The sequence below is a fragment of the Cetorhinus maximus genome, chromosome 10, assembly GCF_964194155.1.
Source record: "Cetorhinus maximus chromosome 10, sCetMax3.hap1.1, whole genome shotgun sequence".
NCBI classification, from domain to species: Eukaryota; Metazoa; Chordata; class Chondrichthyes; order Lamniformes; family Cetorhinidae; genus Cetorhinus; species Cetorhinus maximus.
In genome coordinates, this window is record NC_135888.1 from 45176824 (window position 1) to 45202382 (window position 25559).

General features: G+C 46.2%; 1 protein-coding gene across 3 annotated transcripts in view; it reads left to right on the forward strand.

The window, feature by feature from the left end:
• lrsam1 (leucine rich repeat and sterile alpha motif containing 1) overlaps positions 1-25559 on the forward strand; it is a 64780-nt gene that overhangs the window by 33794 nt on the left and 5427 nt on the right. For 2 of the 3 annotated variants that reach the window (XM_078550404.1, XM_078550406.1), the window contains 11 exons: positions 3680-3724; positions 5214-5284; positions 7140-7239; positions 9313-9400; positions 12214-12288; positions 15741-15821; positions 16530-16625; positions 18599-18697; positions 19606-19737; positions 22267-22336; positions 23857-24014. In XM_078550404.1, the coding sequence (XP_078406530.1) occupies positions 3680-3724; positions 5214-5284; positions 7140-7239; positions 9313-9400; positions 12214-12288; positions 15741-15821; positions 16530-16625; positions 18599-18697; positions 19606-19737; positions 22267-22336; positions 23857-24014 (1015 nt within the window). The remainder of the gene's footprint in view (positions 1-3679; positions 3725-5213; positions 5285-7139; positions 7240-9312; positions 9401-12213; positions 12289-15740; positions 15822-16529; positions 16626-18598; positions 18698-19605; positions 19738-22266; positions 22337-23856; positions 24015-25559) is intronic. The other variant, XM_078550405.1, reaches the window with a different exon arrangement.

The window sequence follows — 25559 nt, forward strand, 5'->3', positions numbered from 1 at the left end:
GGGTCAGGTATCTAGAAGTGTGCAGAGTCTATTTGAATCCAGTACTGATAAACCTCAGCTCTGGCCAGAACCGCTTAAAGGCTAGGTGTTAAATTCCTGTTGATAAGTAGCTCTCTTGTCCTGTTGATAATCCTGGCTGTTCATTCCTGAAATTTTTTTTGCTGCCTAACATGAGGACTAGAGAGGAGCCTGTCAAACGTTATTGTTTTAGTGCAGTGACATTTGAATCTGCTCGTTTGATTATCTTGAACTAATTTCACTCTTCAAAATATAGTTTTTCTGATCGGCGGAGAAGAGTACAGTTGACGTTTTGAGTCCTCATGACCCTTCAACAGAACTGTTCTGTTGAAGGGTCATGAGGACTCGAAACGTCAACTGTACTCTTCTCCGCTGATGCTGCCAGACCTGCTGAGTTTTTCCAGGTATTTCTGTTTCTGTTTTTGTTTTGGATTTCCAGCATCTGCAGTTTTTTGTTTTTATCTTATAGTTTTTCTGATATGGGTTTATATACACCACTAAACTGTAGTAGTCAGGTTAAAAAATAAGGCTATTGGGATGTTGGCCTTTATAACGAGAAGACTAGAATCTAAAGCGAAGTTTTGCTACAATTATACAAAGCCCTTGCTGGACCACATCTGGAGTTTGAGTCACCGCACCTTTCCTTGGAAGGAGTGCAGCATAGATCCACCAGAAAGTTACCAAAGCTCTGGGGCTGATTGTAGGAGCTTCTTATGAAGTTCTGTTGAGGAATGCATTCTTTGGTGGGGTTTCAATCTATGACACCCTTTATGCAAAGGTAACAGAACAGCGTGTATATATATATATATATATATATATATATATATATAGTGCCTTCACAAACTCAGGACAACCCAGGCACATCACAGCCAGTAAAATACCTTTGAAGCATTGTCACTGTTGCATTGTAGAAAATGCGACAGCCAATTTGTGCATAGCAAGCTCCCACGAGCAGCAATGTGATAAATGACCAGATAATAAGCCAAATCTCCTGGTCTCTAGATCGATGGAGACTTAACACACGACCAAAGATGCTGTTGTCCTGTTGCGCAGACCTATGTGGGAATTGCCCAGGAAGCTTCAACGTTTGATGGGCAATTCCCTGCTCCCCGGGACCCTCTGTGAAGTCTCCCACTCTGAGTTAGAGTCAGAGACTTTGGACAGTTTTGCTGTGCTTACCTGGATAGTTACCCAGGAAATGTTAGACATAAAAGACCTAGTCTAACTCCTGGGCACCCAGACAACCCCCTGACCTGAGCTGATTACACCCACCCCCCATCCAGACCAACCAGTCTACAGCACCCCCACCTGACCCAACTACATCCCCCCCCCACCCAACCAGACTACACCCCGCCTCCCCCCCCCGACCAGACTACACCCCCCACCCCGACCAGATCAAACCCGGCTATACCCCTCCCGACCTGACTACACCCCTGACCCGACTACACCCCCCCACAACCTGACCACACTCCCCCAAGCTGGCCTGACTGCTGCTCCGACCCGATCCAACTACATTCCCTTCTCCACCCCCTCCCCCCCCCAACCCAACCCAACTGCACCCACCGACCTGACCTGACTAAACCTCTGCTCCCTGAGCCGACTACGCCCCCTGAGCCAGGCCAACTGCACCCCCTGGCTCGACCTGACCCGACTGCTCCCTTTACCCACTTGCCAACCTCATCCAGCCACCCTCAACTCCTCTATCCACCTACCCCCATACTCACTCATCACCTCACCCGCCTCCCCACTCACTCACTCATCCATTCGTGCACTTACCCATTCACTCACTCATTCATTCACTAACATTTAATCTGACCTTTAAACTTACCATACGGCAGCTGGAGCTGTAAATTGAGGACATGTCTTGTTTTCCCCTCAACTCTACTCCACTTCAACAGAATTCCCCAATGGTTGGCTTTTCGAAAGCCGGGCTTGGAAGGCCACGGTGGAAATACACAGCAACGTCAAACTGGGAGGATTTACAAGCACAGAGGCATTGCCGCTGCTCAGAAGATCCAGGCCAATCGGCTTAGTGATATTGGCCAGGACACCAGGGAGAACTCCGTCAGCTCTTCTTGGAATATTACCATGGGATCTTTTACATCCATCTGAGATAGCAGAAAGGACCTTGGTTTAACATCTCATCCAAATGATGGCATCTCTGACAGTGCAGCACTCCATCAGAGAGAACTGCGCTGACGTGTCAAAGACAACCAGAACAACTTGCATTGATATGACACAGTTAAGGTGGTAAAACATTCCAGGGTGCTTAACAAAAGCGATATCACTATAAACACTTTTGGCACTATGCAATAGAAGAACAAATCAGCTAACTAAAAGCTTGATCAAAGAGTTAGGTTTAAGGAGCATCATAAAGGAGGAGTGCTGGATTGGTTAGGAAGGGAATTCCAGAGCTTAGGGTCCAGCAACTGAAAGCACAGCCACCAATTATCGAATGATTAAAACCAGGGATGCACATGAGGCCAAAAGCTTTTTTTATTCGTTCATGGGATGTGGGCGTCACTGGCTGGGGCAGCATTTATTGCCCATCCCTAATTGCCCTCGAGAAGGTGGTGGTGAGCTGCCTTCTTGAAACCGCTGCAGTCTGTGTGTTGTAGGAACACCCACAGTGCCTTTAGGGAGGGAGTTCCAGGATTTTGACCCAGCAACAGTGAAGGAACAGCAATATAGTTCCAAGTCAGGTTGGGGTGTGGCTTGGAGGGGAACTTCCGGGTGGTGGTGTTCCTACGCGTCTGCTGCCCTTGTCCTTCTAGTTTGTAGAGATCGCAGGTTTGGAAGATACTGTTGAAGGAGCCTTGGTGAGTTGCTGCAGTGCGTCTTGTAGATGGTACACACCGCTGCCACTGTGTCGGTGATGAAGGGAGTGAATGGTTAAGGCGGTGGATGGGGTGCCAATCAAGCAAGCTGTTTTTTCCTGGATTGTATCGCGAATTGGAGGAGTGCAGAAATCTCGGAGGGCCGGAGGAGGTTACGGAGAGAGGGAGTGGTGAGACCATAGAGGGATTTGAAAACGAGGGTGATGTTTTTAAAATTGAGATATTGACAGATGGAAGGTGCATGTAGGCAATCGTGATGATGCCATGGATATGAGGTCGGAAACTCGCTTCTAGATGAAACACAACACTAAGTTTGTGAATGGTCTTACTCAACTTAAGACAGTTGCCAGGGATGGAGATGGAACTGTGTTTGTGGGGAGACCAAAGCCAGTGGCTTCTCTGGAGTGGGACTTGAACCCACAAGATTCTGAATTAGAGACGAGTTTACTACTGTAAAGCCCTGGCTGACAGAGTCCAACAGTCCCTCTCAAACCAAGCCTCTTCCTAGTGGGCTCAACTGGTTGCCTAATAACTTGATGTCCTGAAAAGAGCAGTGAAGAGGATAGCAAAGGTCCAGTCACTGCAGACCCACGCTGATTGGCATGGGCTTGACCCCTGACCCTTGCTCAGTCCTGCCAGAGCTGTTGAGCCGAGCTGATGAAAGGTGGAAATGATTTAAAATCAGAACATTACCTCCCCCCCCCCCAACCATCAAGGAGAGAGTTTTTAAAAATAATAAACTTTACGGGAGATCTGAGGGGGTAGGAGGTGTCATGCCTTTGATGTAATTGAAGTTTTTTTTTACAAAATTGCTTCTCTTTCAGAAGAAAGCAGAACTCAATGCTGCTAGAATCACTGGAAAAAGAAAGGTGAGAATTGAACTGAGCTTGGACTGTGTAATCTAAAAACCAGGGGTTCAAACACATTATTCTTTGAAAGTGCAGGCGAAACCGTAAAAATAAACAATAGCATTTTGGGCGTCATAAACGCTGGCAGAGAGTTCAAGAGTAAAGAAGTGGTGCTGAGCTAGTACCTGGCAATAGCTGGGGCACGGTCAGATCATTGTGTACTGTTCTGAGTGTTACATTATCTAAAATAGAACATTAAAGCCATAGAGAACATAGAGTGTAGATTCCCCAGGATGATGCCAGGGATGGGGGAGCTCTAGATAGGAAACTGTTCCCTCTGGAGTACAGAAGTTTAAAAGAAAATTTTAAATGTTTTAAAATTCCAAAGGGCTTTGATGGGCGAGTGGGTAAGAGCTGCATCCTTTAAGGAGTCAGTGACAAGGGACATGAGTTTAAAATCCTCAAAGAGTAAAGATAGAGATGAGGAGGAATTTCTTTATGCCAAGGCTGGTCGGAGGATGGAATGATGGGACACAGGCTGTTGTATCTTATAAGGGAAAAGTGGATAAATATTTGAAGCAAAGGGATTTGAGGGAAGAGAGCAGGGCAGTGAGATTAGCTTTGGATTGCCCAAGCAAAGAGCTGACACAGATGATGGGCTGAATGGCTCTTGTACCATCATCACTTACAGCCCTGAATTTATTTTTTCAGCATGTTACATGTTTAAAAACAAAGTGTTAAAGGTTTGGAGTGTCGATGTGATTAATTGCGGCCCTTTCAGCTACCGAACTGGAGGTCAAATCCTTCTAGACTCCTCAGTCTACTGGTTTTGAAGGTCCAGTCTGAAGAGAGGCTACAGTACAGAGAATGTCACTCAACAACTGCCCCCTGTGCCGCGCCTGCCACCCCCCCCCCCCCCCCCCCCCACACACACACACACACACACACACACACACCAAGCACCCTGTGTTACTGATTCTATCTGTACTGATGTTAATCCAGCTCCCTCACACTGTCATTTAATAACCCCTCACCCAAGCACCCTGTGCTGTACTATTTGTAGTCAGGACCCTGTGTCGCTGAGCGGTGTTAACCCGGCTCAGTGGTGTTAGACTCTGCATTGGCCACATGGAGCTGTCTGTCCCAGCCTGTGACAGTGTCTCTGCTCCCCAGGGTCAAATCTGACACTGTTGTGTGCACCATCAGAAAGTGTTTGTTTTGAAGATATCGATAGGCATTAAAATAGAGAACAAAAACAAAAATACCTGGAAAAACTCAGCAGGTCTGACAGCATCTGCGGAGAGGGATACAGTTGACATTTCGAGTCCATATGACCCTTCAACAGAACTAAGACATATAGAAATGAAATGAAATATAAGCTAGTAGAAGGGGGTGGGACAGGAGATCTTGATAGGGGGCTAGAGAATATTGCTAATGGAATTTTAACAGCTTTTGGGACTGTCAGTCATTGGGGTGTTGTTAAACCTTTCCTTCTGTAATCTCCTAACAGACTGAGGATGGATCAGCTGATGGCAATTTCACAGGAGGAGAACGAGAGGCTGCGAAAGAAAGAGGTGGCAGGTTAGTAAAAAGCACTTAACCTCTGACCCTGACATTTTCTCTCACTTATTTAGGATTACCACATTATGTTTGTGTTTTTTTAAATCCCATTGATTGGCATGGATCTGTTGCGAGCACATCTGGCTCCAGCTCTCCCTACTGTCATGATCCAGGACAGAGCACAAAATGGCAGCTGGCCTTGTGTCTTGGTGCAAGGAGGGGCTTTCCACACATCTGAGTCGACAGTTGGTGGATTTGAATTCCACGCCAGAGAGTTGAGTACGTCATCCAGGTTGACACTCCAGTGTTGTACTGAGGGAGTGCCATATTGTCAGGGATACGATCTCTCATGAGATGTTAAACCAAGGCCTCGGAGAGGATGTAAAAGATCCCAAGAAGAGGACAGTAGCTCTTGCCCGTGCACCCCCACCTCCCTTGGTGCCCTGGGCAATATTTATCCCTCAACCAAAATCACTACAAAATCAATTATCTGGTCATTATTACATTGCACCTTTGTGGAAACTTGTTTGCAATTTGGCAGCTATATTTCCTACATTACCGTAGTGACTACAATTCAAAAAGTACTTTTTGAATATATTGGCTGTAAAGCGGTATTCTGTCACCAAAATTACTCAGTCTGTACACACAACAAATATTCAGAGAACTAGATGTACTTCCAGGGGTAAAAATTGGAGGCAAGAACATAAACTTGCGGTAGGCAGATGACACAGTACTACTTGCAGAATCAGAAGAAGCTCTACAAAATATCGTAGATCAAGTTAAAATCTAGAAGTTTAGAATATGGATTGAGTATGAACACCTAAAAGGCAAAAACAATGGTAGTTAGAAAGAATACCTTAGAAGAAAATAGAGTGAAGATTGAAGTGAATGATGTCACACTGGGATGGTTTTTTTTTATTCATTCATGGAACATGGGCTTCGCTGGCTGGGCCGGCATTTATTGCCCATCCCTTGTTTCCTTTGAAAAGGTGGTGGTGAGCTGCCTTCCTGAACTGCTACAGTCCATGTGGTGTAGGTACACCCACAGTGCTGTTAAGAGGGGAATTCCATGATTTTGACCCAGTGACAGTGAAGGAACAGTGATATATTTCCAAGTCAGGATGGTGAGTGACTTGGAGAGGAACTTCCAGGTGGTGGTGTTCCCATCTATCTGTAGCCCTTGTCCTTCTAAATGGTAGTGGTCGTGGGTTCGTCGGTGGTGGAGGGAGGGAGTGAATGTTTGTGGATGGGATGCTAATCAAGCAGGCTGCTTTGTCCTGGATGGTGTCAAGCTCCTTGAGTGTTGTGGGAGCTGCACTCATCCGGGCAAATGGGGAGTATTCCATCACACTCCTGACTTGTGCCATCTACCAGATGCACAGCAGGAACTCACCAAGCCTCCTTAGACAGCACCTTCCAAATTCATGACCACTAGATTCTAGATAGGACAAGGGCAGCAGATACATGGGAACATTGCCACCTGGAAGTTCCCTCCAAGCTACTCACCATCCTGAAATATATCGTCATTCCGTGATCATCGCTGTGTCAAAATCCTGGAACTCCCTCCCTAACAGCACTGAGGGTGTACCTACTTTACATGGACTGCAGCGGTTCAAGAAGACAGCTCACCACCACCTTCTCGAGGGTAATTGGAGACAGGCATTAAATACTGGCCTAGCCGGTGACACCCACATCCCATGAATGAATAAAAAAACATCTACTGGCAGGTGTAGCTACAAGCAGCAGCAGTGTATATCTTTGGGGTTTGGCGACATTTTGCTCAGTTCGACTCCTGTGCAGTGTCTTGGAATGTTTTACTATGTTAAGGGCTGTATATAAAGTTCTCACGCTCCTTTTCTCTGCTTATGTCTTGCAGCTGCAATGCAGGAGATGCTGTCCGAAAGCTCAATGAACAAGATCCTGCAGATGGTCTATGAGACAAGGCGACGCCAGTTGGTGGACGAGGCCAGCTCCAGGTTCAGAATTATCAGTAACTTCCTGCGAGAGGGTTGTGGAGGGTGGGGAGGGGTGCGGGGGCAGCATCACTAACTCTAGAATAAAAGCAAAATACTGCAGATGCTGGAGATCCGAAATAAAAACAGAAAGTGCTAGAAAAACTCAGTTCTCCGTTCCAAAGACGAGTCATATTGGACTCAAACATTAACATTTCTCTCTCGACAGATGCTGCCAGACCTGCTGAATTTTTACAGCACTTCTGTTTTTTATTGCTATTAACTCAATGGGGCCATTTTGTTTTTGGGTTCATGTTTTGCTCCTAAATATTAAGCCGATCTCTGAAGCGGTTTGCGACAGTGATTGTCCGGTGAACGTGTTAAAGGGGCCAACTTAGTGACTCCCAGAAGGATCAGACCCACCTTCAAAGGGTAAATCATTATTACAATCTATGTTAGCAGTTGTAGGTTAATTGAATGGCCATATGGAGCAGGGAGGCCCTAGTTTGGCCACTGGTAGGTAAACTATTCTGCTGGGGAAGTCCAGAACAAAGGGGCAGAGCCTTAAAATTAGAGCTTGGACATTCAGAGTTGATGTCAGGAACACTTCTTTTACACAAAGTGAAAAGCTGGAACTCTCCCACAGAAAGCTCTTGAGGTTGGGGACCAATTGAAAATTCCATAATAGATAGATTTTTGTCACACAAGAGTTATGGAACAGAGATGGGTAAATTGAGTTGATACAGATCAGCAATGATCTAATTGAATGGTGGGACAGGATCAAGGGTTGAATGGTCTCCTCCTGTTCCTATATTTGTGTTACATCTCAGCACGATATAGCCTGTGAAATGGAGCCCCTCCACCCCCAACTCCATAAGGTGAAAATCCACCGGGTCCCTACTTTTTACCACATCCGAGCTGTTCACACAGCCTGCTCAATTGGTGGGGGTTAGGGTGGGTGTGGGATGGGGTGCTGGGCTAGGGTCATGGAACAGGGTGCTGGGCTGGGGGCACAGGAACAGGAAGCTGGCCCAAGAGGGTTGTGAGATGAGGTACTGGCCCAAGAGGGTGGTGGTGGCGCTGCCCCGAGAGGGGGTTGGGATGGGGAGCAGGTGTGGGGGGGGGAGCAGGACAGAGTGGCCTGGCCTGGGGCGGGGGTGTTGGGACAGAAGGCATGGACGGAGGGTGGCCTGGGGCTGTACGGGGAGCGGGTGGGAGATATGGTGTGTGATGGGCTGAGAACCTCAGGAATCAACACCTTCAGTAGAGAAGGGAAGGAAAGGTGACAGAGGAAAAGCAAATGACAGCCGATGGCCTATCATCGGGAGAAACTGAGTAGGATGGAAAGAGAAAGCTCAGAGGAGATATTTAAGTCTTTAAAACTACTGGAACAGTTTGAAGGGCTGGAATTTGGTAAACTGTTTTCACTTGTGGTTGAATCCAGATCAGGGGGTATAAGATAGGCACCAAGTGATCAGATAAAGAATTTGATGGAATTTCTTTTCATATGCAGTGGTGTGAATATGGAACTCACTGTTGGGTGAAGTGGTTGAAGCATGTTTAAGGGGCACCTTGATGGAGAAAGGAACAGAGGGATATGGGGGGCAGGATGGGAAGAGGGAATCAGAGTGGCAGAAGACTCCTGTGGATTATAAATACCAACATAGACCAGGTTAAAGCCAGGAAGGGATTCAATATGGTGGGATCTGGAGAAATTGTTTCCACTCATGGGTGAGCCACATGCGAACCCCAGCGATGAAGCATAGGGTAAGTGGACGAGTAAGGTGTAGATATAGTTCCCACCTCCACAGTGATCCAGCAGGTTTAACAGAAAGGGGAGAGATACACAGAGAGTGGTGGTAAAAGGAATGAGGGAGAATATTTTTCTCCCTTCAAGGCATCTCCTTAGTTGCATTCAGTGAGTTTACAGCACTGACTGACTAGTCAACCCAATTGCTGGGTCCTCTGGGCTGCTACATAGCAGCACTCTGAGGTGGTATTAGATGAATTGGTGCAGTGTAATGGGCTGTGAGTGTTTATCAGTTGATCTCTTTAGCAATAAATTTTGGCACCCTGAGCTCTGCTTCTGTTTTCCAGCATGGCTGAAATGGATGGTAAACTTCAGCAGGTCCAGGCCTGGCAGCAACTGGATCAGAACAAGACCATTGGGCAGATTCTGTCTGAGGTGAGTGTCAGTTGGTGTTGCGTGTGTAGCTGAGCTGTCAACACTCCCAGTTGTGTTTGTGTTGAACGGGGCTGAGGGTGTAAGCAAGGCTTTAAAGAGAAACCTATCTTGCAAAGATAATAAAAGCTGAAGTTGCTGGAAATGCTCAGCAGGTCAGGCAGCATCTGTGGAGAGAGAAACAGAGTTAATGGTTCATGTTGATAACCTTTCAACAGAACTGGGAGAAGTTAGAAATGTCATAGGTTCAAGGCAAAGTGGGGGAGGGTGGGAGAGAGAATGAAAGGGAGAGTCTTTGATCAGCTGGAAGTCAGGAGCAATTAAATGCCAAAAGGGTTGATGGTGTAAGGCTAAAGGGAGTGATAATTGGACAAGTAAGGAAATAAAAGATATGTCTTGAGGTGTGAATGGCACTGAACAGCTGCCATCTGAAAGCAAAAAAAACAGAAGAATGAGTCAAAGTCAAAACCAAAACCTGCAATGAAAATGGGAAACAAAATGGAGGCAGAGGTTACAATCTGAAGGTTTTAAAGTGCCTAATTGAAAGATGAGGTGCTATTTCTTGAGCTTGAGTTGAGCTTCATTAGAACACTGCAGGAGGTCAAGGACAGAGGTCAGAGTGAGAGCAAAATGGAGAATTAAAATGACAGCTGACTGGTAACTCGGGGTCACACCTGAGGAGAAGTGTTTCTCAAAGCGGTCACTCGACCTGAGTTTGGTCTCTCCAGTGTATGGGAGACCACATTGTGAGCAGTGAATGCAGTATATTAAATTGAAAGAAGTACATGTAAATCGCTGCTTCACTGTTTGAAGGCTAGGATGGTGCGAAAGGAATGAGGTTAAAGGGTGGTGGAGGGGAGAGAGACAGAAGTTGCATCTCATGCACTTTTATGAAAAAGGGTTTGGGAGGGGGAGGGAATGTTGGGAGCGACTGAGGAGTGTGCCACAGTGTCATGGAGGGAATGGTCCCTTCAGAACGCTGAAAGGGGAAGTGAAGATGTGTTTGGTGATGACATCACACTGGAAATGGTGGAGGATGATCTGTTGAATATTTAGACTGGTGGGGTGGAAGATGAGAACAAGGTGAACCCTGTCATTGCTTTGGGAGGGAGGGGAAGGAGTGAGAACAGAGTTGCACGGAATGGAACGGACACAGTAAGGGGCCCTGTCAACCATGATGAGTGGCATTCCTCAGTTGAGAAAAAAAGACACGTTGGAAATTCTAGTACTGAAGGTTACAGCAAGAGAACAGACCGAGATGGAGAAACTGGGTGAATGGAATTGAGACCTCACTGGAAGCAGGGTGTGAGGAAGTGTAGTCAAGCTAGCTGTGGGAGCAAGTGGACTTATGAATATTAGTTGACAGCCTATCCCCAGAAATTAAGCCAAATGAAGTTGAGGAAGGGAAGAGTCAGAAATGGACCAAAATAATACCATGCGATCTTTAATGTTGACTTGGGAAGGCAGGTTTAACATTACATCCAAAAGGCAGCACCTCTGACAGTGCAGCACCCCCTCAGCACTGATCCAGAATGTCAACCTAGATTAAATGCTCAAGTTTCTGGAGTGGAACTTGAACCCACAAGCTTCTTACTTGAAGAAGACTTCTTCCACTGAGCCCTAGCTGGTGGTGTGTACAGGTGGAAGGTGGGGGGCTGGGGGTTGGGGGTTGGTGGGGTGCTACAGTTTTCCTCTGTCTCTGGGATTCAGAAAAAGGGAAATCAGCCGTGATTCCAGCTCCTGATCGCTATCCGATGGCCCTCTGCTGTCTGTGATGTTGTGGTTGGAAAGTGCATCAGTCTGGATTCTGGTGAATTTTGTTTGATGCTGCTGTGAATCGCTTTGACACGTTTTATTACTTTAAAGGTGCTATATAAATACATGTTTTTGTTGTTGCATACCCAGTTAATGCTCCCCACTCGGCTCACTGGCAAATAAGCAGCCTTGAGCAAGGCACCAGAGGGGTGGCTGGTGGGACTAGGAGTAGGAGAGAGGGGGAGGGTGTCGTGGAAAACGGAGTGAACACTCGGACCCAGGAGGTTTGCCACGGAAGTCTTTATTGAATCATGATATTGTGGAGAGCCCAGCAGCATACAACGGAGCTAGCCGGCACTCTGAGGAAGCATCAGAGTACACACATAGTTATAGCAAAAAAAGTACATATCTTTTGGCATGCACACAATAGTTCTTTTAGTTTACAACCACATCTGACACTTGCACAACCCATCTGGTACCCATGAGTCTGGGAAGGTAGCTGATAGCGCGACTAGTCTATTATTTTATGTGCTAGTGAGAAAACGGATGGGCCTAGTTTCAAGGACACTTCATTGTAATATTCCATTATATAGTTTAACCACTTAACCCTTTGTTATCCTGTATATGTATTTTATTCTCCCACAGAGGGATTGACCATGGTAACGAATTACAGCTCGGAGTCAAAGGTCATTGCTGATGCAGCTTACAGGGTTTATTTAAATTGAACTAGAGGCCACTCCTACTATTAAAACATACTGCATTAAGATCTGAAGGTTTGCCAGGTCTGTGGTGAGATAGAATTGGTTACCCAGGAGAAACCTCTTTCGCCAGAGAGTGGTGGGAATATGGAACTCGCTACTGCAGCGAATGGTTAAGGCGAATAGTATAGGTGCATTTATGGGGAGGTTAGATAAGACCATGAGAGGGAAAGGAATATGCTGGTAGAGTGAGCTGAAGTAGGATGGGCAGAGGCTGATGTGCACCGGAATGCTGGCATGGACCCACTGAGCCGAATGGATTGTTACTGTGCTGTAAATTTCTATATAATTCTGTGGTTTCAGGCAGAGATGCAGAAGGTGGCATTTGAGGCGCTCCAGGTGAAGAAGGACAGTAAGCACACACGCATCAGAGACCAGGTGAGCACAGTCCCAACAGGTACAGACCTGGGATTGGGGTGGTGGCGAGAGGGGCCGGAACTCAGCTGTTGCCTGGAAAGTAGCTCAAAGTGTTTTCCTGACTGATGGTCGAGAAGGAGTGCAAAAGCGAGCGAGCATTCAGCTTCTGAACAAGCAACAGCACCCTGCACACACTAACTATCCCCATCCAAGAAGCTGTGAGGACGTGTACGCCATGTAGTTAGCCTCACAGTGCACACTCAGCACATCCAACAAAATCAGATATTGAATGAATCAACTGGCCTTCTAGCTGGTTTGACTGTGAAACACATTCGAGACTGCTGCTCTCTTGTCCTCTTTATTTCTCTATTTATGTTTCTTTCTTAGGAACTTATTCTTTTGTTCCTTTGCAGTACTTTCATGCAACTACTTGTTTATTTTTTCATTCATCTCCCCCCCCACTTTGTCTCTGTCTCTCTCTTCTCCCCACTTTGTCTCTTTCGCTCTCTCTCCTGTTCTGGCTCGCTCTCTCTCTCACCCCCCCCCCCCCCCCCCACTCCCCTGGGTTCTGGCTCCGTCTCTCTCGTGTATTCTGGCTCTGTCTCTCTCTCTCTGTCTCTTATACTCTCCTATGGATCTCTCAACCCTTACTCCCTTGCTCCCTGCCCCCTCTTGCCACTGCTCACTCTTATGCTGTCTCTCTCTCCCCCTCTCCCTCTCCTCTGTGTGTGTGTCTTTCTCTCCCCCAATCTTTGTATGTCTCTATCCCTCTCTCCCTGTGTGTCTCTCTCTCCTCTTCTGTGTGTGTGCCTGTCTCTCCCCCAGTGTGTGTCTCTCTCCCTGTCTGTGTGTCTGTCTGTCTGTGTGTCTCTCTCTCTCTCCTCTCCCCCCTCTGTGTGTGTCTTTCTCTCTCTCTCTACCCCACCTGTGGTCCCTCTATTACCCCACCCCCCTCTGTGTGTCTCTCGCTGTCCCCCTCTGTGTGTGTGTGTGTGTCTTTCCATCCTACGTGTGTGTGTGTCCCTCTCCCTCTTTCTTACACACTCTCTTTTCTTGCTCTTTCCCACATCCCTCTGCTTCTTTCCAGTTCGGTCAGGGGAGCCATTCTATGCAGGTGGCCTGTCTCTTTTTGACTGGGTGTCTCTCAGGGGACTGCAGACTGCTCATGCTGTTGTGTTTCTTCTCTACAAGCCCAGGTCTGTAGTACCAAGGCTGCAGCACTCAATCTGCTGCTCAGTGGCTGACATGTTAAAGCAATCCAGGTATTGAGACTGAGAGTTTAATCTGTAATCGTTGTGGTTTACATTCGACCATATTGCACTGATATTGCTCCTATTAATAAAATGTGGTTAGTGTTTGAACCTCTGAGAGATTGGTAATTGAAGACAGCTTTCAGATATTGTTAGTATATAAGATCTGTCTCTCAAAGGTTTTGTTGTTTGCACATACCTTAACTCAAACAGTGTGGATTTGCTGGTGCGGTCTCTCCTCTGTCACTGTCATAGAAAATAACTTGTTTTTATAGAGTGCCTTCCTGCATCCTTTAATCATCCCAAAGCTTTGTGGTGCAATCACTATTGTTATGTAGGTGAATTTTGCACACAGCACAATGATGCTGGAGAAAGGAATGTTGGATCGGGCATTGAAGGAATTTCCAGTTCTTCTTCCAATAATGCCACAAGATCAATGAAGGGCAATTTTCTAACATGGTTGAACATACCAATTTGGTGCAGGAGTAGGCCATTCAGCCCCTCGAGCCTGTTCCACCATTCGATGATCATGGCTGACCTGATTGTGGCTTCAATGTCACAATCCTGCCTACCGTCAATAATGTTTTATTCCCTTGTTAGTCAAGAATCTATCTACCTCTGCCTTAAAAATATTCAATGACCCCGGCCTCCACTGTTCTTTGGGAAGAGAGTTCCACAGACTATTATTGAATGTTTGCATAATATTGAATATTCATACAGGGCACACACTGGAGTTTCCACAGTGTTCTGCCAGGTGTTCCGGAGTCAGAAAATTTCCCTGTGAACGTCCACCTGAAGAGGGAAACAGAGCATCAGTTTAACTCGGGAAGGCAGCAACTCCTCTGACAGTGTAGCACTCCCTCAGTGCTATACCGGAGCTGGATTGCCAGCGTAGCTAACACGGTCAAGTCTTGAGCAGAGCTTGAACCCGTGACCTGATGAGTGGGTGTGAGCGCTCCCTAGCAGAGCTAAACTGACACTTGCTGTCTTCATGAAAAACCTGTGATTATTGGACAGAGGGTAATCAATGGGAGCTGCTTGACAAATAGAGTTTAAAAATAGCCCTTAGTAAGCTGGCTTTTCAACCTATTTGTATAAACAGTGTAAACTGCAGTTAAGCTGATAATTTTAGGCTATTCTGGGTTGAAATGGTCTCCGCTAGGTGTGGTGGGATCAACCTGTGTAGTGGGAAGTTTCAGGAAGTGATTTTTCATATTTTTGTTTGTTGCTTGCATTTGATCTAATCATCTGAGGCTCACACTTATATAAAGCATCTTTAACTTTGAACGAATGTTACAAACTGCTTCGTAGAGACACAAAGAAAAAGTGAACACCATACTAAAGAAGTGAATATCAGGAGGGGTGACCAAAGGCGGGTTTTCAAGATGGTCATAAAATGGACCGTGAGTTTAGGGAGAATATTTCAGAACATGGAACCCCGGGGATGTGTAATAGGCAGGAGTCAGAGGAATGCAGAGTTTGATTTGGGGGCAGTGGGTGGGGTGTGGGGTAGGCGTTAAAGGGCTGGAGGAGGTGTGGAGGGGTGCAGTCATGAAGGGTTTTAAACACACAACATGAGACTTTTAAAATTGTTTTGGGACTTGGAAGCATTATAGTCAGCAAGCACGGGGCTGATAGGTCACAGGGACTTGGTGCAGGTTAGGACATGGGCAGCAGAGTTTTGAGTGAGCTGACGTTTATGGAGAGTGGGGAATGCGAGGCCAACCAGGAGTATATTGGAATAGTCTGGTCTGGAGGTGATGATGGCATGGATCAGAACCTCAGCAGCCTGATGCAGGGGCAGAGATGAGCGTCAGAGGCGAGAGCAGCTCAGTGTAGGGTCGACTCGACTGTTGCACATGTTTAACATTCCCAACACTAAAACTGTGTGGTGTTAACCTGGAGTTAAATTTCAGTCTGGTATCAGACCCTGGCTCTGGGTTGATGCTATATTTGCAATAACTTTCAGGGTTGGTGCAAAGTTAAACTGGTTCACGTAATCCACCTGTCGAGTAAAGTTTCCCTACTACAGGCAGATTCCTTCCACCTGCTCCCTGCTGCATCTCAGCAATCGCCTCATCCTCCATCCCCATCAAACATTTGCAGAAGTTATTTTTGTCACTGTTTAACTCTGCAGCATTCTGCTGCTGGGTTGTAAACAGACCTCACCTCATCTGCATGTATCTAATCAACACATTGTATCTTTTGTTTTGAACCATTCAGATCAAATTGATTGAGAATGAGTTAATGCAGCTGACGCAGATCGAGTTAAACAGAAGAGAGATTGACACAGAGAATCTTCAGGTAGGATGAAAATCATTCTGATGCAAGTGCACAGTCCCAGCCCTGTGACAGCAACACTGGGAAACCATTGAAAGCAGTGCAGTGTGTGAATAAGTCTGAATCTTGTGGGTAGCAGCTTGAGGGCTGTGATGGTACTGTTAGAATGTCTAAATCTGTGGACACTGATTCACTACAAGTTTTAATCTCCTTTCCAGCTTGTATAGTGGCTTCATCCTGCAGTTTATATTCTTTCACCAAAAGGATTGCACAATAGCAGTTGTTTCTTCATCCCATGTCTCCCCATCTCTTACCCTCACATCCTTCAACCTTTGCCCTCTGACCCTGCCCCCTCTCCTCTGCCCATTTGCCTCCCCCACCCCTCCTCCTTTGACCATCTTTGCCCCCCTCCCCCCCACCCTCCCTGGAAAGTGTCGGTGTGCCTCTAACCCCCGATCCACGCACTGTCCCCTAACACCACTGCATTGGACTGCCTCCGCTCTTTCCCTCTCCTTTGACTTGACAGGTGTCTGAATTTTCCCTCGTTCCACATTTCTGGAGTCTCTCTCTCTCCACGCCTGCTCCCACTTGGTTAGTTGTCCTTGAGACTTTTCTCTCATGCTTCAGATGCCATTGCTCATGTGACATGCTTTCCTCAAACACATCCTGTTCTGTTGCACAAACTCTTAGTCTGTCCTCTTCGCTTCTCATGGGCTCTTTGTTACCTGTCAGGGGACACTGATGGAAGAGCGACAAGCACTGAGTGATCTCCTGCAGCAGCTACTGAAAGAGAAGAAACAGCGAGAGAAGGAGCTTCGGGACCTGCTGGTACGTGAGAGTGAGCATGAGGGAGGGGGCACGTGGTGTAACTCACTGGATACGCTTTGAACAGGGTGATTGGGACACATTGCCTGTCGTATTGCCGCTGGGCACATTTAGCACATTGGTATTGCTAGATTTCCTGTATCCTATTCTTAGTTCATCATTGCCACCAGTAGTAACTGATCTGTAATCACCAGCACTTGACCTGAGTGTCAAACAGTCCCAATTGAAAAGGCAGGCATTATAGGATTCATGAGGAGAGGTTACATAAACAAGGCTTGTATTCACTGGAATAAAGAAGCTTAAGGGGTGATGTAAGTTGAGGTTTTTAGGATTTTGAAAGCAATTGATATGGGGGCAATAGAGCAAAATTTTTTTCTACTGCTGGAGGGCATAACTTTAAGATCAGAGCAAGGTCATTCAGGAGAGAAGTTAGGAAACATTTCCCATGAGGGTTATAGTAGTGTGGAACTCTATCTTGTAAAAAAACGTGCTAACTTAATTAATTTTATATTGGAGATCGGTAGATTTCTGGTAGCCAAGGGTATTAATGGAACCAAGATGGGTGAATGGAGTTAGGACACAGATCAGCCATGATCTCATAGAATGACAAACAAGAGTAAGGGGCCGACTGGTCCACTCCTGTTCCTCTGTCCCCTCCTATAGTTACACACTGAAAATCCAAAACAAAAACAAAAAGCTGGAACTATTTGGCAGCTCTAGCAACATCTGTGGAGAGAAGAAACAGAGTTAAATGGTCAAATCGATAATCCTTCAATGGAACTAAAGGATTAGTTAGAGATGAACAGGTTTGAAGCAAAGCCAAGAGCTGTGGAAAAGGAGATAAGAGGAGCGGGAAGATCTGTGAAAGGTTGGGAAATAGATGACAGATGGGAAGATGGTACAAGGCATCATGGGCTTGGTAATGGGGCCATAAAGAAACAAAAGATGGGTCCAGAGGAGGTGCAAATGTTTGTAGAATGTCCAAGAGAAAACGGGTTAAATTAGTTATACTGTTTTTTGACGCAATATAAAACTTTCATGCGTCATTGAAACTGCATTCGTGAGGAAACGCCTCCACAACAGGAGGCAACTCATCAACAGTACCTCAATGTCACTTCCCCTAGGCCTCTCAGCGCACAGTTTATTCAAGTTGCGTGGTTAAGGAAATCAGTGATACATGGTAAAGTAGTTATTCCAAGCCCATCTTGTTGGTGCTAACTATGTAGACTTTTTAGAGCAAATGATCTAACCGTTGGGCCTTTTGGGGGCAGAGGGATTGGCCTCTGCCCTCCACCTGAATGGTGGACTATCTGCTTGCTGAGCATGACTTTCCTCCTTGGATATGGAATATATCCATTGCTGTAGTTTAGTGTAATTATGTGAGGAGACAACTTCACTAAAAGATGTCATCCGTATTAATGTCTGCACGTACGCCATTCTATGTCAATTCACATTGCAATTATGAGAGGAAGGAGCTGGACTGAATTAACGTCTGGTTTTGGAGTTTTACACTGGGAAGTCAAGGTACGTTGGGGGTGAGATTGTGAATTGTGATCCTGGCGGGAAGAATCCAGTACAGCACTTGTAGCGGGGAGGACTACATGTTTATTAGTGCGCCTGGAGCAAGTTAAGATCCACTAAGGTGGTTGATATATGGTTGGTTATGAGGTTGATTGCAATGAGAGTTTGGGATGCTTTGGGTTTGGAGCGGATCCTGCCGGGGGCTTTGGGTTTGGAGTGAATCCTGCTGGAGGCTTTGGGTTTGGAGTGGATCCTGACGGGGGGCTTTGGGTTTGGAGTGGATCCTGCTGGAGGCTTTGGGTTTGGAGTGGATCCTGACAGGGGCTTTGGGTTTGGAGCGGATCCTGCCAGGGGGGCTTTGGGTTTGGAGTAGATCCTGCCAGGGGTTTGAGATGTTTTGAATATGGGGTGGGTGTTTTATCCAATCGGTGAGAGCTGTGTTTTGTTTCCTTCAGGCGGAAATGGAAACTAAACACGAGACCAATCAGGAGAATTACTGGCTGATTCAGTATCAGCGTCTGATGGATCAGAAACCTTTGTCTCTCCGAGCGCGGGTAAGTTGATGCAATCAGTTTCTTTCTCTAATTTTCACAGATCTGAATGAAGAACCTTCTCTGCTGTCCTACGGCCTGAACAATTATTTTATTGTGATCATCCAGCCTGTTCCATCTGTCACTGGATCAAAACTTTGTTCCTATTCATGTTCTAAAAACCAGTTTGGGTGGAATGTAAGAATTTAACAGATCTAAAGATTGTTCAGCCCATCTCCTTGTATCTTGTGTTCAGGAGCTATAATCTAGCAAACACCATCTCCTTCCTTGGAGGTTGCATACCCTGTACCCTGTAATCCCTGTTGAATCATAAATGTTTATTTTCTTTTTAATATTTTTGATGCCCATATCTAAAGTGAGGGGTCATGAAACACTTGGGTCAGTACCAAGTCTAGTGGAACCTGACCCTCTGTCAGAGGTGATTTGCCACCGGGAGCAGAACCTGAGACTAGGGTGTCCTCGGGTACATAATAGGAGGAGCATTGGAAAATTGATTGGGACAGCACTCAATAGGATGTTGAGCTAGATGTTGTTACCCTTCACCTCTTGATGTGGATTCAGCCAGTTTGGGTTGATGGAATGAAGGCTCCTGTATTTGCTCCCTGCTAAGTTTGGGGCACTCTCAAAGTAGCTTCAAGTAAAAGAAGGTCCACAACAGAGAGCTGCCCATGTTTTGATGCTAGATGCTAACATTTGCAATGCGTTTGAGTTAAAGCTGGAGATGTTAGGCTGGGACTTGGAAAGCTGGTAACAGCCAATGTCTGGTCACGTCTCCAGCAACTCTCAGAAGCATTTCTCCGTTTGCTGTCTCCCCACTGCCCACCCTCACTTTGTGCCTGTGTATTGTTGACTCTCTCCTCCCCCATTGCAGTTAAACTGCTAATCTCTGGAATCTCTTTTGTCCTGTGTAGGAGGAAGGTGTGGAGAAGGCCCTGGTGGATCTGTTGGCTGAGCTCTCGGCAGATCAGTACCTGCCCCTTTTTGCCCACCATCGGGTCACCCTGAAGATGCTTTGTTACATGACTGTAGAGGATCTCCAACAGGTAATATGGAGTGTGCCTTTAAATAAACGGGCATCGCCCATGAATTGGTAGAAATTGGAAACAATTTGGGGTGGGAGGTGGGGTTCACCTGATTCTACATAATATGCTAAATTACAGGGAGTGGTGTGGGACTGACCCCCTCCCACTGAGGGTGTTACAGTGAGTGGTGTGGGACTGACCCCCTCCCACTGAGGGTGTTACAGGGAGTGGTGTGGGACTGACCCACTGAGGGTGTTACAGGGAGTGGTGTGGGACTCAACCCTCCCACTAAGGGTGTTACAGTGAGTGGTGTGGGACTCAACCCTCCCACTAAGGGTGTTACAGTGAGTGGTGTGGGACTGACCCCCTCCCACTGAGGGTGTTACAGTGAGTGGTGTGGGACTGACCCCCTTCCATTAATTTCATTGGCGAATGATTTAGTGGAGATTCCCTCCAACCCCATAGGAGAGTTCAAGGTGAAGTTCTGCATCTGATGCTGCTGCTTTAGAACACTGATAGTTATGGAATGCTTAATTTCCTTCTGTATCTGAGCTTGCTCAGCTGACTGGTGCCAGCCTGGTGTAGGCAGGGAGCTGGCTATGGTTGAAGTGGCTGAGTGTTGATGTGATTTACTCAAGAAATTTCTAATATGCAATGCTGATTATTGGGGGTTTTGAGAGGCTGTGTTAGTGGTCGGCAGGACATCAGCACTGAAGCCAGTCTGAGGTTTGAAAGCTGTGCCGCTTTCTCCTGTTATCTCCCGTCGACGACCAGCTTTCAGCCAGCTTTCCCCAGATATAAAGGAGATCCCACTAAAGGAGCTCCCTTCCAAACAAGGGAGTTATGCCAAACCTTTGTCAATCACGGGGTTGTGTCCGATTCTGGACACCACACTTCAGGAGAGATAGCAAAATCTCAGAGAGGGTGCAGAGGAGATTTAATGGAATGGTGCCAGGGATGAGGGAACTCACTTATGTGGAGAGACCGGAGAACCTCCTTAGAGCAGCGAAAGTTAAGGAGAGATTTAATAGATGCGTTCACAAATACGTAGAGTCAATAGAGAGAAAATATTCCCAGTGAAAGTAGGGTTAGTAACCACAGGATAAAGGTTTAAGATAATTGCCAAAAGAGCCAGGGCTAAGAGAGGGTAGAACATTTCTTAGACCACAAGACGTAGGAGCAGAAGTAGGCCATTCAACCCATCGAGTCTGCTCCGCCATTCATTGAGATCATGGCTGATCTGATAATCCTCAAATCCACTTTCCTGCCTTTTCCCCATAACCCTTGATTCTCTTACTGATTACCTGTCTATCTCCACCTTGAATATACTTAACAACCCCAGCCTCTACAGCCCTCTGCGGTAAAGAATTCCACAGATTGAATACCCTCTGAGAGAAGAAATTCCTCCCCATCTCTGTTTTAAATGGGTGCCCCCTTACTTTGAGATTGTGCCTTCTGGTCCTAGACTCTCCCACAAAGGAAAACAACCTCTTAGCATCTACGCTGTCAAGCCCCCTAAGAATCTTATGTTTCAATAAGGTTGCCTCTCATTCTTCTAAACTCCAATGAGTACCCAGGCCCAATCTACTCAACCTCTCCTCATAAAAAAAATCTCTCCATACCCGGTATCAACCTAGCGAACCTTCAATGCCTCCAATGCCAGTATATCTTCCCTTAGATAAGGGGACCAAAACTGTTAACAGTATTCTAGGTGTGGTCTAATTGTGCCTTGTATAGTTTTAGCAAAACTTCCCTACCTTTATACTCCATTCCCTTTGAAATAAAGGTCAACATTCCATTTGCATTCCCTATTACCTACTGAACTTGCATGTTAGTTTTTGGGATTCATGCACAAGGGCTCCCAAATCCCTCTCTGCTGCAGCCTTCTGTAGTCTTTCTCCATTTAAACAATATTCAGCTCCTCTATTCTTCCTGCCAAAGTGCATAACCTCACAATTTTACACAGCTTTACACAGCAAAGTTGTTATGCTCCGGATTGCATTACCTGAAAGCGTGACGGATTTAATAGGAGCTTTCTAAAGGGAATTGGATAAATACTTGAAAAGAAAAAATGTTCAGGTCTATCAGGAAAGAGTGGGGGACTTTGACTAATTGGATTAATTGGATGGTTCTTTCAAAGGGCTGGCACAGGCATGGTGGGCAGATTGGCCTGCTCGTGTGCTAATACATGCTTATAGAAGTGCAAGTTATCACGCAGTGGCATCTTTGGTGGCGTGAATGATGAGATATTTTCACCATGACATGATGCGTTCTCAGCTGAGAGGAAGGGTAGGTCGCCTGTGGCCAGGACACCTCCACAATCATGAGCTGTTTGAGAGGTGACCCTGAGCTGGCTGGTGTTATCCCAACCTCTCTAAAGAAGTAAGATCTCTCCTCAACACCACTCTACAGTGGAGTTTGCAAGAAGCAGAGGTGGGAGTGGTGTATATTTTACAATTGGGTGCAGAATACTGTTCTCATATGTATGAGCTGAGTGCTGTCAGAACTTGATTGGATAGCTTTTTGAAGATGTCCCTTTCATGTCCACAGATTGGAGTCAAGGAGAGCAGATTACAACGGGCTATACTCCGCCGTGTCCAAGAGGGTCTGCCTGGGGAAGGTAACTGCAATAGAGATGGTCAGTCTCTCCCCGATTCTGTCAGTTCAAGGAAGCATTTGCAAATGGTGTTAGCAAGGCCCTGTATGGAGCCCAAAAGATTACTTTGGAATGGCTTGAGTCAGTCTGAAAGGGTAATTGTTTAGTTTGGGGAATACCAATGGGTAAGTGATCCCTTGGTATTATGTGAAGTGCGGCAGGAGAGGTCTTTCTCTCTGATGCCCTGGACAACCTTTATCTGTCAATCTATATCACTATATCAGCTTCTTATATCATTCACACATTTCTGTTTGTGGGACCTTATTATGTGTAAATTTCCTACTTCACAAAGAAAGGTAGCACCTTTGACAACTTCAGGATGTCCCAAAGCGCTTTACATTCAATGAAGTACTTTTGAAATTTAGTCATTGTTGTAATGAGGGAAAAACAAAAAAAAGGCTTAATTGGTTTTACAGTTTTGGGACATCCTGAGGTCTTTAAAGTTTCCATATAAATGCAGAACATTTCTTTTTATTTATTATTTTGCCTCAGTAAAGTGTAACAGATTGCACTGGTTGAACACAGACTGACAGTCATACATGGAATCTACACTAATGTTCAGGAAGATTAGAGTTGACATCAGGCTCTGATGGAGGAGTGAGGAAATAACATTTCACCACAACAGTCTGATGTCAGCTCTAATCTTCCTAAGCATTAGACTGGATTCCATGGCTAGTCTTCTCAGTCTTGCCCACAGCTTAATGTCAAATTGAGTGTGGCTCACTGAGTGTCGTGGGATGAGGGACAGGATAGAGCTGGGTATCGTCATCAGTACTGGAAGCTGGCTGTCTAAGTAACATGGAGGGGACCGAGACTGGATCCTTGGGGAATTTTCTGTCTCCGTCGGAGCCAGAGATGTGTTTCACTGATAAATTGCCAGCCTCCTGGTGATTCCTGGCTAAATCTGTCACCTAGTTTACTGCCAACATTACACAACAGGCCACACATCGCAGTAGTCTGAATGGAAGCTGGAACTTTTTCTCCTTTATCAGCCCAGCAGCCAATTGAGTCTTCACTTGCAGCTGTTCTCATTTATTCCCAACTGTTTTGCCTTTTTCTTCCTATTGCTCACTGGCTTGCTTGCTTCTTGTTTTTCTACCATGCTCACACTTTCACATTCTCGCCCTCTCTCCCTCTTGCCCTCCCTGTTCTCAACCTCCCTCCCCTCCCCTCCCACTCTCAACTTCTCCCCCTCCCACTCCTGACCTCCCCTCGCGTTCCCGACCTCCCCTCCCACTCCCCTCTTTCTGGGTAGGACTGGGGACAGAAATTGAAGTGCAGATCTATCCTTGAGTATCCAATGGTCTCCAGAAGGAGATACAAGTGTGACAGATACAAGTGGGGGATGGGGACTAGACCAGCTCGGTGGCCAAGCAGCAGCGCAGCCCCAGCAGGTGAAATTGTGAGGAGGTGGCGCAGTGGGTCGAAGTGGTGTCATTCCTGATTTACCTATGAACTCAGAAAATTTGACTCTAATTTTGTAGATCGGAGATTCGTCCCAGTGAAAGAAGCTGCTGCTGACCTGGGTGAGGTCCAGCCCAGTGCTCCTGTGGAGAGTGAAGCAGGACCCTCCAGTCCAAGTGCGCCTGTCACTGAGGAGGTCCTGGCTCAGTCGGAATGTGTTGTCTGTATGGAGCGAGAGGTAAGGACACTGACAGTGGTTGAAACACAAAACGACAAACGATTTTGTTTCAAGCAGATATTTACACATCTTTATTGTACAGGGAGGTCAGTGTGTCCGGTGATTGCACTTATGTAGCACCTTAAACATGGTAAAACAACCCAAGGAAGGTTATATGACAAAACTGACACACAGCCAAAGGAGGAGCTATTAGGACAGCTAATTAAATGCTTGGCCAAAGAGTTTAGTTTTAAGGAGCATCTTGAAGGAGAAGTGGTAGCGAGGTTTTATGGTGGAACTTCTAGAGCTGTCAATGGTGGAGCAAGGGCAGGGAGGGATGTACAAGAAGGTCAGAGTTGGAGAGATGCAAAGAGCTCAGCAAGTTGCAGGGCTGGAGAAGGTTACAGAGACGGGGTGTGGATGAGGCCACAGAAAGATATACCTGTATCCTAACTGACAGCAAATCTTGTTCAGCCATCATCCCTGTGCTCACTGACTACATCAGCTCGTGGTTCAGCAGTGTCTTGATTTTAAAAATTCTCACCAATGTTTTTGAATCCTTCTCTGGCCTTGCCCCTCCCTGTCTCTGTAACCCTCACCCAGCCCCTCTGCGATCTCTGTGCTCCTCTAATTCTGACCCCTTGAGCATCTCAGTTTTAATTGTTGCGCCCCACTGGTGGCCATGCCTTCAGTTGCCTGGGCCATAAGCTCTCTAGAACTCCTCTCTGCCTCTTTCTCCTCCTTCTATGACGTCCTCAAAATCTACCTCTTCTTTCTACCCTAATACCTCCATATGGGACGGTGTCAAATTTTGTTTGATATTGCTCCTGCAAACTGTCTTGGGATGTTTTATTATGTTAAAGACACTATAGCAGACTCGATGGGCCGAATGGCCTAATTTCTGCTCCTATGTCTTATAAATGCAGGTTGTTGCTGAGACGCGAATTTAAAAGTCAAGGCATTGGTGGACCAGGAGCATCAAAGATGTGATTCTGATTGTTTGGTGTGACCCAGGGGCAGGTGGAGCTTAGCTGTTGGACGATTTGAAACTTTCTGGATGACTCCCTCTCATGTTCCCTTGGGGATAAAGGGCTTGATTGTCTGCCATTCATCAATCTAGACCAAGGTCTCACACAGGTAGAATCTACACTTCTGGGCACAAAGAAAGCATCGACCTGATATCCCACAGCAGGATAATTTCTCCTTTCCCAGCTATGTGTCCCTTGTACCTAGCGGTGCCAGTGGGATACGTTCTTCGACACAGATGGCCAACTCTGTGTATGGGGCCAGATCACAGAACTGTACAAATTGTACCCAACCCAATCTGGACAGGTTTACCTTCATCACATTAGAATCACTTGCGTGCTTGACAAATAACATCTTGTCCCCAACAACACCAAACACACCCTTTCTCTGTTTTATCCTTATAAGCTACCATCTTTAAAATTTCAGTGGCCTTGAGTTTGCTTTTTAACATGGGGCTGTGAGGCTGCAGAATGCACAGTCTGGTGATTGATGATTGGAGCACAATTTAAGAATGGGTTAGATAGTTGGTTGAAAGAAAAG